The 16,325-nt window shown below is 33.8% G+C and overlaps 1 protein-coding gene across 2 annotated transcripts in view; it reads left to right on the top strand.

The window, feature by feature from the left end:
- Positions 1 to 544: 544 nt before the first annotated feature.
- Positions 545 to 16,325, top strand: part of LOC140439452 (galectin-8-like) — a 138,160-nt gene continuing 122,379 nt past the window's right edge. Inside the window, exons 1-2 of one of the 2 annotated variants that reach the window (XM_072529366.1) lie at positions 545 to 966; positions 15,856 to 15,950. In XM_072529366.1, the coding sequence (XP_072385467.1) occupies positions 826 to 966; positions 15,856 to 15,950 (236 nt within the window). In that variant the 5' untranslated portion in view covers positions 545 to 825. Of the gene's footprint in view, positions 967 to 6,866; positions 7,018 to 15,855; positions 15,951 to 16,325 lie in introns of those variants that run through there. The other variant, XM_072529367.1, reaches the window with a different exon arrangement.

The raw sequence follows: 16,325 nt of genomic DNA, 5'->3' as shown, positions 1-16,325 counted from the left end.
GACAAAATCACTCGACTGACGGAAGATTTTCTCTCTTATGATATTATATACGATGTGACTTTTATCATTTTGTCATTTCCTTCTGTCACATTTGCTGCCAAGAATGCGATAGCTACATTTTTGAACTTTTGGAAAAGCCGTGAAATAACCGCACACAAAAATAATTCCGGCTAGATGTATAATCATTCCAATTCTTCATTGTACGAGTATATCATAATAACCTGCAACAATGACGAAAGACTAAGGAAATGGAAATATATAAATGACGTTAACGATTGAGGAGTATAATAGAACCTATTATCCAATAAAATTGATGTAGGTACTTATTCATATATTCAAACTTTAAAACTAAACAGGAAAAGATCTATTTCAGTTCAATAACACTGTTTACCTTGATTTTTTATTGACCTTGTTTATCTTTAAAAAGATAAGTAAATCCGGATCTGTAAAATTTTAACATTACTGACACAAATAATTTCACTCTCTTTATACCAATTACACAGTATAAATATTTGTAGAGTTATGAAATAAATTAGAATAAAGTTAGTTGGTAATCAGAAAAAAATATGTTTTAGTTGGAATTGACAAGTATATTGAAATTAACCTTCATGTAATGTTTGTGCAAAGTGCATCACTTTCTCATACATAATTCAAACAATAGTGTCCCGCCCAATACAAATAAACAATGATTTAGTCATACGAATTACTAACAATTATTAGGTTCCAGGCGAAATCGAGGTTAATAGGTTTTACAGCAGCTATTTTTATCATTGTGTGAACCAACAATCGTGGAAATATATCGTCGAGTGCAGAAAAGAAAGTAAAATGCCCGAAATAAATGTGCAACAAACAGAAAGTGTTAAGAAAAAGCGTGGTTGTGGGTGTAGCTCTTGTTGTCTATTCCTACCTTATGCTAATACAACTGAATCGGAGGTTGAACAGGTTGTATGTGAAAATATCAGTCAAGTAAGTGAGATCAATACTTTCCCATTATTTCTGTCTACTAAAAGACCTTGAGATTAAAATAGAAAAGTATGATATTATTAGTTTAAGATTTGAAACAGAACTAGGTAAATAAACACCATTTCTTTTAATTTCTTAAAAAAAAACGAAGAATATTTTAAACCTAGACAGCACAGTTCGTTCATTAACGTAGACTGTACAGTGGGGTCTCGAAAACCCTAATTGTTTTTTTTTGTAATAAATTTTATGTATTTATTTTTTCTGCGGTATGTAGTACAAAACAACAAACAACAATATCTTATTTTCAAAATATGTTTATTTACAAAAACATTTCTCATTAGATCTGATAAACGTGAAAAAACATAAACTAGTGCTTTTATGACACTTTTTTAAAAATATGGAGATATGACCAAAAAAATTAAACAAAATTCCAATGAAATAAAACTTGTCTCTTAAAAACCCTTTAAACTAAAATAAAACATAAATGTTGTTACAGGATAATTATTTCTTACTCTTAGCCAGGCACTTCAACTTTGGTTCTGACACACATAACATAATTGAGCTCGATTTTCTAAAAAGTACGGTTTGTGGCACAACCAACAAGCAGAACTCGTTTTTCGATCCTTACGTCTAGACCAGAACTACGACTCTGTAGGTTCTATCCTCCTTTGGTTGATGTTTGATGAATAATGTTCTCTCTCATATATTTTGATAATTTTCTGTATATTTCTGGGTCGCTACAATTTATTTTAACTGTATTATTTGCATCTTTTCGTAGATTTTAAATCGGCCTATGATAGTGTCCTAAGAAATAAATTGTATGAAGCCGTGGATGAATTCCACATCCCCGATAAACTGATAAGATTGGTTAAGGCTACAATGCGTAAAGTTGTTTGCAAAGTCGAAATACAGGGCGAACAATCACAGGCATTTGAAACGCATGTTGGGCTGCGACAGGGAGATGCGCTGGCGTGTCTCCTTTTCAACATAGCTCTGGAAAAGGCGGTCAGGGATGCCCAAATAGACAACAGAGGAAACATTTTTAATAAATAATCCCAAATTTTGGCATATGCAGATGATGTTGACCTAGTTGCCCGCACAACACGCAAGCTAGAAGAAATGTATACCACCTTGTCAAACGCCTCCAAAATTATGGGCCTGCGGAGGAGAAATAAGTAAATGAGGAGAAAACTAAGATAATGGCATCAACACCCAACAATAAAGCCAGAAACATCGGCCACCAATTCACGGTTGATAACTCTACTTTTGAAGTGGTGGACAAATTCACATACTTAGGCTCCCTGATCACCAAGGAGAACGTCATGACGGAAGAAATCAAGCGAAGAATAATCCTAGCAAACAAATGCTATTTTGGACTGAGTAGACATATGAGAAGCAGAAACTTAAGCCAAAAAACAATACAATATATACCATATACAAAACCCTTATACAACCAATGTTGACATATGGGTCGGAGACATGGACCATTTTCAAGGCAGATGAAAATCTTCTGCTTATATTTGAACGAAAGATCCTGTGAAAATGGTGTTTAGAGAAGGAGGTACAACTACGAGATGTATCACAGATATAAACATATATTTGGTGGTAAAGACGTAGTACCCTTTATAAAAATAGGAAGACTAAGATGGGCAGGACATCTGGCAAGATCACAGCAGAACAACCCGCCTAGGAGAATCCTTATGTCACAACCTGTGGGAAGTAGAAGTGGTGGTAGGCCAAAACTCAGATGGAGGGATGGTGTAGATGAGGATGGTAGACAAATAGGCGCAGCAAACTGGCATCAGTTGCCAATAGATAGAACTGACTGGCGTAATAGACTTGGGAAGGTCGAGGCTCTTTTATAGGGCTGTAGCACCAATGATGATGATGATGATATTATTTGCCATGATTCTGGTTTCGTATTGTTTAGCTTCAGCCATTTCTATATATTTTTTTCTTAGGAAACTGCTTACACAGTAAACCAATATTGGTGGTGGTTTAGGTTTTCGTGGCACTGTTTCATTTTGATTGGTTTCATCTTCTTGGGTATCCGTCGAAACTACATAACTTCAAACTACAAATTTCACTAAATTTCTGCGCCTTTTGTGCACTTCTGCCGACTGGACCAGTCAATGTTGATGTAGTTCATCGATGCGCCGGTATCGATGAGGACCTGAACTCTATTTGAATTGATGTTCGCATCGATTCGTGGCAGATTAAAAACTATCGTGGCATTAATTGGGTTTAGTTGGGGCACCGCACCTGGAGAGAGGCTTAGTGGGTACCCCTCTAGTCGTTTCACTGGTTTTTGGGTTCTGGCTGTGGGTTCGAAGTTGGTTTCTGAGCTTGATTTCTATTTCTCCAGTCGTCTCTAGTATCAGATGTTCTTGGTTGTTTCGGTGCGAACTATCCTCTAGCTTGGTTCTGATTGGGATTCTTTACAGCTTTGGATGGTTTGGGTTGTAGAGCTGTACGCCGTGGAATGTTTTCGTCGGCTTGTAGAGCCAATGTCCGTAGAGTTTGGACATTGTAGTGATGATCGTTTGGTTGTGTTATCAAAATGATGAATCAGCCTGTTGAAAAATGTCTCGTAATTCAGACCAGTCGTGAATTGGCTCTGTGCTCATTAAGCCACCTGTCCTATTAGAGATTTTTCTAGGACGTAGGTTGCTCATGTGGTCTATTATTTCATTAACGAACTCTTATGGATTCTCAGTGTCGTCGCTAAAGTATGTAGGTGGCGAAGAGGTCCATTTTGGTTGTGGAAGTTCCATTTTTGGTTTTTCTTGGGATCATACTTCTATTGGTATATGTTACACTATGGTTAGTGCCGTCAAAGCTTGTATTAGCGTCGATAGGAGTGATGCCAAGTCTGGGTTGTGGGATTCTTCTATGTGTTGGAGCATTTTCTTTATTGCCTGGAGTTCCAGGATGATTTCCAGTCGCCGCTCGTGAGAATAAACGAAAGTTCTTTTGTTCCATCCTCTGCTTAATTGAGTAATATGTTTTCGATTTACATCGACGAGAGGTTCTGTTGGGCTCTGTTGTTAACAAGGTGCTACTGACAATGTAGAGTACTTTATCAGTTCGAAATGTCTTACATTTAATTATATATATCTTACATGAAAGGTTTATTAGTACTCTATGTACAGAAGGCATTTCGATTGTTAACAGAGATTCGGCTCTTCAGGCCTCAGTCGAACAGTCAAATGCCGAATTTCTAAACTTCTGATTGTGGTGATAATCTCAAAGTCGTATCACCTTGTATTTATCCCAGCAATTAAAAGATATATGGAACTGTTCTTCGTGACGAAGTCTCGTAGTTCAACGAAGTTTGGTATAGGTGAGAAATAAAACGTCTCTAAAAATCTTCCGTCGGAGAGCCAATACAGTCGTAAATAATAAACTTCATTGTAATTGACCGACCAGAGTGATAATCTTCATGTAATTGGTCCACTCTGGCGAAAGTAATATAAACGTTTACATTCAGCGTTTGTTAGGCATATTTCAAATATCTCATATTTTTGCCAAAAAGTCAAAGTCAAAATTTCATGTTAAAGGTTTTTGAAGATTAGCATCTAACAATGAAAATTCCACAACGACCGGTCAATGGAAGTGATAAATTTTATTGATTGAATCGTTAAATATGGCAGAAATCGCGGAATGTTATTTATTTAACAACTTTATAGACACTAATTTTATTGACGTCAAAATGCAAAAACTGCATACGAAAACTGCATTTTTCACCTTTAAAATGCATTTTGGTTTTGTCTATAGGATACTCCATTAAAGAATATGAAATTTTTATTGCCGAGTTAATACAACTTTTATTTAAAATTGATTTAGCTCGCGTAACTTACATTGAAAATCGCCGATCGCTTCAAGCATTATTTCTGAGAAATCAGTTCAACTTGTTTGAAATATTTTTTTTCAAGGCATATAGATTTTTGGTAAATCGATTTCCTCCCTACGGGGAGGGAGGTTTGGAGGAAGCCGGTGGTAGTAAAGGAAAACTTTTTTTCATCTGTTTTGGAGTCCCAAAGTTGACATTCTTAGCAAAATTCAGCTTGTTCGTCCGATTTTTAGAGTTCAAATCTCTAATGACTCTAGTTCAATAACCTTTGTGGGTCTAAACTTGTTCCAGGATTTTTCTCTATTCTGATCTGTTCTTTGCTTTGTTTTTCCAGATGGTAATTTTTAGGGTATAACAAGACTAAGGGCGGTAGAGGCTTGAAGCCTAAATCTTAAAATGAAGAAGAAGAAGAAGCTTTCTATTTGTGACATATAATGAGAGGTGATAAATATGAGATATTTAGATTGATGTTAATGGGTAGTATAGAAGGAAGAGAGGCACAGAAAGAAAGTAACATTCATTGCTGCTACGTATAAGAATTTGTTCATATATCAAGATATATACGCATGTTTTATTGACTATAATAAAGCATTCGATAAAGTACGACATAAACAATTAATGAATGTCCTGAAATCAAAGAAGATTGACTACAACGACCTCAGGATCATATCAAATTTATACTATAAACAGCGAGCAAAAGTACGTGTTAACGAACAGCTTTCAGAAGAAATTGAAATTAGATGTGGAGTAAGACAGGGATGCGTATTGTCGCCAATTCTTTTTAATGCCTACTCCGAAGAGGTCCTGAAAAAAGCTCTTGAAGGTGAAACAGCTGGAATAAAGGTAAATGGAGTTCCCATTAACAACATTAGATATGCGGACGACACTGTGATCTTAGCCGAAAACATTGAAGATCTTCAGAGACTGGTGACCAGAATAGCAGAGTATGGAAAAGAGTATGGTCTAACAATGAATGTCAAGAAGACGAAATTTATGAGAATATCGAAAACTCAAAGAAATAACGAGAATCTTCTAATAAACGGAACCAACGTCGAACAAGTGGACAAATATATACCTGGGAACAATGATTAACTCCACAAATGATTACAATCAGGAGATCAAAATAAGAATAGAAAAGGCTAGAGCAAATTTCAACAAAATGAGAAGAGTTCTATGTACCAGGGATTTAAAACTGGAACTAAGAGTTAGGTTGGCGAGGTGCTATGTTTTTTCGACTTTATTTTATGGAATGGAATCTTGGACCTTGAATGCGACATCAATGAAAAAACTGGAATCATTTGAGCTGTGGGTGTACAGAAGAATTCTGAAAATATCATGGACAGAACACGCCCAAACAAAGAGGTTCTGTGAAGGATGAACAAAGAAATGGAAGTTTTAAATACAGTAAAAACAAGAAAATTAGAATATCTCGGACATATTACACGTGGAGAGAAATACACCTTGCTCCAACTGATTATGCAGGGAAAGATCCAAGGAAAGAGAAGCATAGGGAGGCGTAGAATGTCATGGCTGCGCAACCTGAGAGAGTGGTACGGATGTACATCAAATGAACTTTTCAGAGCAGCCGTCTCAAAAGTCCGAATAGCTATGATGATTGCCGACCTCCGCCGCGGAGATGGCACTTGAAGAAGAGAAGATAAGAATTTGGTGTCGAATTTAAAAGTCTAAAACTTGCTAGGAGGGGCACAATTATGAATAAATGGCAGATGAACGCCTATACACTGAAACTATGGTACTTGAAGAAGAAGAAGGTTTAATATCACGATCTACTTCAAACTAATTACTTAGATATTCTCTATCAGCTATTCGAATGAATAGTACTTTTTTCCAATGAGCCATTTTCTCATTAAACGGAAAAAACCGACACATTTTAAAGATCTAGTTAGCAAACTATTTATATAATGTCAAATCATAAAATTATATGTGTTTAATATAATTAAACAAAACATTTTTGACAATATGATTCTGATATCGATATCGTTTAATCAATCTGAGATAATGATTTCCGCGTGGAAAAGTAAAACCAGTTGGATGGCTGTAGTTCAAAATCAGTTAATATTTACGTACCATTAAACGTTATACTTAGACATATCAGCGCTTAAACAATGTTTCACGCTTATGCTTCAAGAATATCATCATTTAGTTCCTTGGTAAAATTAAAACATGTAAAAGAAAAACAGGTACGTGAAAAATTACAAAAATTACATAAATATTCATTTAATTTAGAGTGGTAAATGCTTCTCTAGTTGCCGCCTAGATTCATATCAAGGGATCTCTGCGAAAGAACACTCACTGCAAACAGTGAATCTTAAGTCCCCAAACCTTTCCTAAATCTAATTTATGTATTACTTATGTCTTCGTCTATTCTCTTATGTATTCTATTGTGAATTACTTTTTAAAACAAGACATGACTCATTAAGGCTATGGTGCGAAAATTCATTGCATTCCTTTGCAATGGCTTTTTTGGGAAGCAGTATACGTGTCGATTGGAGATATTCTTTAAGTAATATTCCTGTTCTATATATGGTGTTGAATGAAACTAAGAGTAAGTTAATAGACTCAATATCCACAATTTTAAGTAAATCGATGGAAATTTCATTAGGACCGGGAGATTTTCCACTTTTAGCGTGTTTCAATGCATATTCTATTTCTTCTATTGTAATGGCAGACCCAGTATCATCTTTAAATTCTTTTGGTGCTTCAGTTCTCTTCTACTTCTTCATGTGGCATCTCCTCTAAGAAGGTTGGCAACCATCATGACAATTCGCACTTTCGATACCGCTGCTCTAAAGAGGTCAGCAGAAGTGCAGTTAAACCAAGCTCTCAAATTGTTTAACCAGGAGATGCGTCTTCTTCCGCGACTCCTTCTACCCTGTATTCTTCCTTGTATTATTAATTGCAGCAAGTTATAACGATCACTCTTCATGACATGTCCCAGATATTGCGGTTTTCTGACTTTAATTGTATTTAAAACCTCTTTATCTTTTCCCATTCTTCTCAACACCTCGACATTCGTGACTCTATCCACCCAACTTATTCTTATTCAGTTCTATCTTTGTCTTCAAAATGCTGTGCTACTCATATACATATATTATATCTTCTATCGCAGCTAAGACATTCATTTTTTAGTTGCTTAGTTTGCACTGTTTTCCTCATTCCTGTTAAATCCTTAATCTTTTTACGCATGACAAAAAGGTAACATTTTTCCTCCAATTCTTTCAGTTCTTGGTACTGCTCACATAACAATCTCTCTTTAGCTTCTTTTATATTTAATTGGATTTTTTGGTTTGAATGCTTTTCTTTCACTCGTTAAAAGTAATATTTATCAGATCAGTCATCCAATCTTTACGATTTCTTTCCTTTGATTTTGTCCACTCGCTGCTTTAATTAATGCTTGTTTTATTTTCTCTTATTCCTGATTAAATTGCAGCTACTTTTAGTGAATTCTTGGAATTATGTAGATTTTCAGTAAGGTTCTTGTGGTTCCCTTAACCTCTTAATATCAATTCGATTTTGTGTGGGATTTTTTATTAATTTTTTCAACGATTTCGTTTTTAACGTGACGATTGTGGAGTTATGGTCTGAATGCATGTTTGCTTCAGGGTAAGTTTTAGCAGAAACTATGGAATTACAAAGTCTTCTTACCATCATTCTGGCTTTACAACCCTATGTGAGTCCTAGCCTCCTCAAGAATTTCTCTCCAGTCATCGCTATCCATGGCCTTCCTCCGCCAAGCACGTATTCCCATATTTCTCATGTCTTTATCGATGTTATCAAGGAACCTTGTTCTGGGTCTTCCTCTTCTTCTCTAACGAATTTTATCTTTAATTGGATTTCTTGGTTTGAATGCTTTTCTTTCCAATGGGTCCATCAAGGAGCATTTTTCTAGCTGGTTCATTTTGTTCCATCCGCATTACATGCCTTATCCACCTCAGACGTCCTATCTTAATATGTTTTACGATATCTGTAATAGTATATATCTGTAATATAATATAAGTTGTATCGTCTTCTCACTCTTCTCCACACTCCATTGTCATTCACTGCTTCATCGATTCACCTTAGTACTGTTCTTTCGAAACATCCTAACATATTTTCATTATTTTTTGTTAGAGTCCAGGTCTCTGAACCATATGTTGGAACTTATATTTGAATCCTACTTTCCTGAACTAATTAATATACGTCGTTAGATATAAAATTGTTTAATTGTTTTTATTCTATATTTTCGATCAAAATTTTTGCGCCCCTCAAAAGCTAGTGTTGGTTTCACGGCACCCGCTATTGCCACGCCTACGGAGCTTCCTTACGTATTTATGATTTTTTAATACTTCTTCGAATATATGTTGTTCTTTATTCTATTGTTATTGTCAAGTATTTGCCTTTAAATAGTTATACTGAATAATAAAATACAATTACTATAATACAATTACAATTATAATAATACAATTTCCAATAAAACGGGAATGCATAGAGACAACGGTCGTTAGTTTAGGAAACAAGTGCAAATTATTCTTCATTCATAAGCAAACACAAACACGATAAAAGAATATAATTCAGCACAAAAGCTGCTTGGAAATGATGCAATTTATTGCGAACCGGTACGATACGAAAACAAATTAATTCTTCCGGAAAACTCGATTTAACTTTCAAATTTGATTGTGCAGTTTTAACTGTGACTTGTTTATGTAATTTCATTGTTAATTATAACAAGTAATTAACCATGTTTATAAACTGATATATTCGTTTTGGTTGCGTTAAAATAAATTGTATTTAAAAAGACGATATAATTATACAGGTTGCAAGTTAGTATAGAAGTTCTATCACATGTGCGAATACGATAAAAGTTGGAGTTTTTTAAATTTGACACCATCTATTTGAAACTATTTTCCATTATACATTTTATTTCTATTATACATTATACAGGATTTCCAATAATAGCATATATAAAATAACATTTTTAAATAAAAAATTCTACATTCACTTTAAAATGAAGTTGTAAGGTTAAAACCATGCAATGTATAAGAAATGGATGGATTTCATATATATATATATATATATATATATATATATATATATATATATATATATATATATATATATATATATATATATATATATATATATATAATAATTTATAAATACGTTCAAATTATCGGGTAAAGTGGTCTGTAATAAAAATCTTTCTTTTTTCTAAATTACTCAATATTTCGCCATTTATTTAAAAGCTTCCTCAGGAGTAAACTAAAAACAATTTGAACATTACAAAAAATGGCTTAAAAATAATAAAAACTGACATTGAAGTATTTGAAATATTGAATGTCAAGATTAAATTGTCTTAAGCACGTTCGTTACAGCTATACGATAAAAAATTAAAATTATTTCAAATGTAAAAATAAAAATAACAATAAAAGAAAAGTTAGAAGAATAATATTTATTTGATGAATTATTAAGGTTAGTTGTTATTAAGATGAATGTTGGCTATTTTTAATATTTATAAATTTTGTTCAATATGTTACAATATATGTTACTTAACTGTCCAATGTCCGTTTTATAATTTAAAGTGTTTTCTTGAAATGTATTACATTAACAAAAATAAGCTGGTAGTTACCAGCTGAATTCCGTTTGAAGAGGTTTACTCTCCGGACACTGGGAACTCACTTAAGCATGGGTGTATGTTACCTGAAGTAAAATTTAATTAAAATATTAAACATCATATAATATTATCAACATCATGTACAATCTTTGGTAACACAATACATTTTAAAGGGTTTTTACCCAAATATTTTGGTGGCTCAGGCATGGTAACCTGTATTTTAACCTGATGATGGAACAGTTGTTCCGAAAACGTTCGTGTTTTAATGTTGCCCTTTTAAGAGTTTTTATAAAATATACCCACATACAAAGATTAACCTCTTTTTGTGATACGTGGTATACAGCCAGCTGCAGGAATTATTTTCCTTGTGGATTTTCTTTATAAAAAGGTATATAAAAAACCCAGTTAAGCTATGTTAAATTGACAAAACGTTTTCGGAATAAGTATTCCATCATCAGTGTCAAGTTAATACATGAATGTAGCCACTAAATATGGGGGTAAAAACCCTTTAAAAATTACTAAATGAAATTTAGTTTACATTATGTCTAATTTACAATTAAGATAGTAAAGTTACCGTTAGATTGGTAACATGGCGACATATGACTCTACATTAAGTTGCAAGTCCTGAGATGGTATGTCTACGAGGACTTTATTAAAGCAACTGAGAGTTGCTGTTGCTGCACATGTGCTTCCACGATAAAATTGGGTAGGATTTCAGTGTTCATAATTTGTAACAGCGCACCTAGTTTCTTACAAGATTTTATTTTTGGTAGCGGTGGTCTGCTAAGTGGGTTTGTACCATTAAACTCTTGTACGGCACGTGCCATTTCTCTTACCAGGCTATCATGCAACTCGTTGTTGTCTTGCTGCGTATTAACAGGTTGAGTTTCTTGAATGAGGGGCTCAGGAATCTGCTCATTAGGGATTTCATTATGGACTTGATCCACAACTCCTTCTTCTTTAAGTGCCGTCTCCCGATCGGAGATTGGATATCATCATCACTATCTTTACTCTATCTACTGCTGCTCTGAAAAGTTCCATAGAACTGCATTTAAACTAGTCTCTTAAATTCTTCAACCATTCTCCTTCTTCCTATACTCCTTCCTCCTCTTATCTTTCCCTGTATTATCAGCCTTAGTAGTTCATATTGCTGTCCCCTCATTACGTGTCCTAGATATTGTAACTAGCTTCACAACTAGCTCTTGGTTATGAATCTCCCGTACGACTTCGCTTCTAATGGTATCGCCTCTAGCCTCTGGGATAAGATTATTTCTTATAATTACCCGGTATTGATCTGCTATTCGCTGTTTAGATACTTGAATCTCTGGGTACTTCCTGCAAAATTCGGCATACAATTGTTGTCGATAGCCGATCGTTTCTCGGCCGAGGTTCGTCACCTTGTAATAGAAACGCTAAATGTTTTCATTTATAGACACAGTCCATTTCATGCGCTGCGTCGGCCGTCCCGCTTGAGTGAGCGCAGGCTGATGTTCCAGCGCAGCACCTTCAGCGAGTGGAGCTCTTGTTGTGGTTTGAACTTGTGGTTGTTGTTGTTGTTGTTGGGCTGTAGCTGATTGTATGACAGGGGCCCGCCTTCTCAGCACCCTGCCACCGACGTCCCGCATGCTGTCACGTCCAGCGCCGGCTCCAGAAGTGCCGTGGAAATTATTAATCTCCATTTTTATGGGTGTGCATTTTATACCTACTGCCAGGTTGGTGTCAGTTTTTGTTCCACGGCAGGTAACCCTGCTACTGATAGAAGAACTGATAAAAACTCCCACAGGATTATTATTATATTAATATTACTATAATTTCTTAACCTTCCAGTACTCGCGCACGGTACAGGAGACTGGCTGGAAACGGATTAGCGCATTTCTTTAGTGGAAGGGGGCTACGAGTCTATTCGTCCGTGTATACCTTTCTATTTAGTGATTAGTGGGCAATTAGTACCTGAAACAGTAGGTGGCGTATATGTGGTGTCTGCAGAAAATTGTTAGGTAGATCGGGTGCGAGTACTCGTGTTATATTGCGTAAGTTTCTTTTAGCTCTTGCTAGTTTTCTTTAATATTTATGTCGTAAACTTGTAGATATGGATTACGAAAAAGAGCAGGCTACATTTTTAAAATCGATTGGGGAAGTCTAAGTGACGACGAAAATTACGGTAATCATAACGACAAGGTCGAACGAACAAGGTGAAGTTGACAACATTGAGGAATGATCACAGGATAGTGACAGCGACCAGACTTTTGATAAAAACCTCGAGAATTATTACCGTAACACATACCAGAGTGATCCACATTTCGTAGGGAAAGACAATATAACAAAATGGAAAAAACATTGTCCACCGAAAAACGTCAGAACTCGTAGTGCTAATATTATTCTACAATTACCGAGAGTAAAAAAATATGTGAAATCTAAAAAAAACTCTGCACGACATCTGGGAATGTTTATTTGATCAAATGCTGTCGGCTATAACTAACTATGCAAATATAAAAATTAAAAATAAGTCATCCAATTTTAAAAATATTCATCCAATAAAAATAAAAGTAGAAGAAGAACTAACTGACCCTATTGACCCTGGCAATGGGATAAGACGGGGAGATTATCTGAGTCCTCTATTGTTCAACCTAATTATGGACGAATTAGTAAAAAAAGTAAGAACTCAAAAAGAATACCAAATGGGAGAAAAACAGCTTAAATAATCTGTTATGCAGACGACGCAACACTACTCTCTCATAGTGATGATTATTAATAACGTATGCTGCACCAATTTAATATAACTGCCAGAAAATTTAACATGTTAATTTCCTCAAAAAAGATAAAATGCATGGTTATAACAGCAAATTTATTAATATGTAAATTGGAGCTGGAAGGTAAGATAATAGAATAAGTGATGGAGAAGTGAAAGCTCGAAACAGAAGTAAATAGTGCAAACAGAGCCACAGGTTGCCTGAATGAAACAATATGGAGAAATAAAAATATCGTTAATTAATAAACATATATCCTTTGGAGATGACCTTCTAAAATTGAAGCTTTTGCAAATCGCTAGGCAAGACATATTTTCACACGCATCAAGAATGCATGTCGTAGAGGAAATGGCTAAAAAACTTAACATTACAGTACTTAGACTGCCGCCTTATCACTGTGAATTAAATCCTATGGAGTTGATTTGGGCCCAAGTAAAAGGGGACGTGGCAAGAAATGACACCACTTACAACAGAAGTTGAGCATTTTTTTAAACACGCTTTACACAATGTCGCTGCCTTAAACTGGAACAAATGCATTCAACATGTGATAAAAGAAGAAGAAAAAATGTGGGACTTGGACAACCCATTAGACATCTTGGTGGAGCCATTAATTATTAACGTGACTGCTGAAGACACCTTTACGCATGAAGAAGTCAACCCAGATTATGCATAACGTGATACTTCTTATAGCATTTTTCATATAAAAATGCTTGCACGTCACAATTTATATAAAGTGACGTCACTTATATTTAAAATTTCTAGAACGTCAACCTTAGAGTTCAAATTTTCCTAACACAGCTAATAATACGAAACCCATACGGAACTGCTCGATCCTTCATAGGCGTCAACATGGTATAATAATCAGAAAAATAAAATCATCATTATATTGGAAATTTTAGAATTATATTGATTAAATAACCAAAAATATGTGTTATTATTAATAATATAAATTTTATGAAATAAGTCTTAAAGTCTAATATTCCACAAAATAATAATTTTAATTAAATGGATTAGACAATTGTACGCAACTGATACAGGAATACTTCAAATTTTATTGACAGTTTAGCGTGTGGCAAAAGTGTATAAAGTGTTGCCGCTTTTTTAGAGTAAGAATTTTGTTTATGTTTTGATTTCTTGCACAATTTGATCATAATAAAATATATATTATTAAATACATATTAAATTTAGATTAATAGCTTTAAAAAGTTATTATTGTTGTGTATTGTGATTGTGCTATGCCAAAATAAATAAATAGTCTGTAGAAATCAAATCTGATAAGCTTTCATATAAGATGGATTATCTTGACCAAGAAATAATGACGAGACGTTTTTACTATTAAAGTCCTAAAAGAGGTAAGTTTAAAATTTAGAATATATAATTTTGTATTAAAATGTTTTCTAATGGATTTTAGTGTGTTGCAGTAATCTTAAAACTAAGTGTATTTACTGTTAATATAATAGTTTCACAAATAGTTGACATTTAAAAATTCCTCACTTACTACTTATTCTGATGTTTTGGCAACGCTGTGGGGTTCTGACGTCGTAAATCTTGAATGACGTGCAAGCATTTTTATATGAAAAATGCTATATGTAATTAAGTACCTAATCTTTTAGCGATTTAGTATTATTTGAACTTTTTATTATAGCAATATGTATTATTTCCATTACTTTTAATAAAAATTTTCAAAATTATGTACAAAATAAAATTATTACACATTGACAAAGTTTTTAATGTTGAAAAAGTAAACTGATTGTTGTGAAACTGTCGATAAAATAATTATTTTTTTTTGCTTAAAAACTGACATTTGTATTACTCAAATAGCAAATTACATTCTTCAATTAATTATATACACAATATATAAACTTTGCTAAAAATAAAAAAAGTGATACTTCTTCATATTATGTAACTTTTACAAATGCTGTGAAACCCATTTGCACGCCCATGTACGTTTTACATTTGTAAATAAAACCATTATAAGCCCATTAACTATTGTCTAGCAGAATCTTTAAAACCCTTATTACTATAAAGCTTATTAAATACTTGTTTTCAAACGGAAATTGCACATTCCTTTACTGCACGGACATCTGAAATGAAGTATAGTCTATGCCATTAAAAAAACTGGGTAAAGGAAAAAGGTCAAATTTTAATTTTTAATGTCATTTCTAGATGTATAATACATATTGGTTGCCGTATGCCCAATTAATACCGAATCGCCCTGTACATACACCTTTAGCAAATGACAACACATGAGAAATGTAGGATTATTATTTAAAGATAAAATACCTCATAAGTCGATTTTAAAAAGAACTTTATTTTTACCGCAATGTAATCTCATAATCAATTTAACGCAACGTTAAAAGTCAGTCGTCTCTGCAGCCAGTTCAATGCAATGCGTGTTTTATACCAGCCAAACTACATTATAAATTAAGCCAACCATCCATATCAGAGATTACAGTTTCTGTTACACATACCAGTCAGTTGATTTGTTTTATGGTGGTCGTTGTCATCCAAACGAAAATAATGCGCCCAACTAATATTCACAACACAAAACATGAGTCATAATCCTACTTGGTATTCAAAATTCATATGTTTTAATATGTCGGATTCTGCGGTTTAATTATTGTTAAATAATGATGGACGAAGTCGCTGTAGATGCTTTAGATTTTCTTATTGTTGAACAGGACACCTTTCCACACTTTGTGGATGATCTTCCCGACCCACTGGAACCTGGAACAATAATAAAAGTCACTGGATTTGTTCGTCCCGATTGTTCAAGGTATGTAACATTTTTGAACTAATTCAATATTGCAGTTATTTATTGTGGCATTGTATAATCTTATTTTTTTTGTAAATTAACAACGAAAGGCGTTATACGTATATATAATATTTACAGTTGTAATATTTGATATAACCTTTAAAAAAAATTGATTTTCTGAAATCACAAAAATAAGATACATAATATTGCCATCAGTCCTGAGAATACATCCTAAAGTTAACTTTGTTTTTGAAAAACGCTGTAATTAAGTAAACTACGAATATATCTTTAAGATTTGTTAGTATCCTAATGTTTTAAGTGAATGTACATCCCGAAAACACATGATTTTTTTGTTTTATTGCTTTCTTTTTGCGCAATATTTACACAATATCTTAA

The sequence above is a fragment of the Diabrotica undecimpunctata genome, chromosome 4 (genome assembly GCF_040954645.1).
Source record: "Diabrotica undecimpunctata isolate CICGRU chromosome 4, icDiaUnde3, whole genome shotgun sequence".
Taxonomy (NCBI): Eukaryota; Metazoa; Arthropoda; class Insecta; order Coleoptera; family Chrysomelidae; genus Diabrotica; species Diabrotica undecimpunctata.
This window is presented reverse-complemented; position numbering and strand designations above follow the sequence as displayed.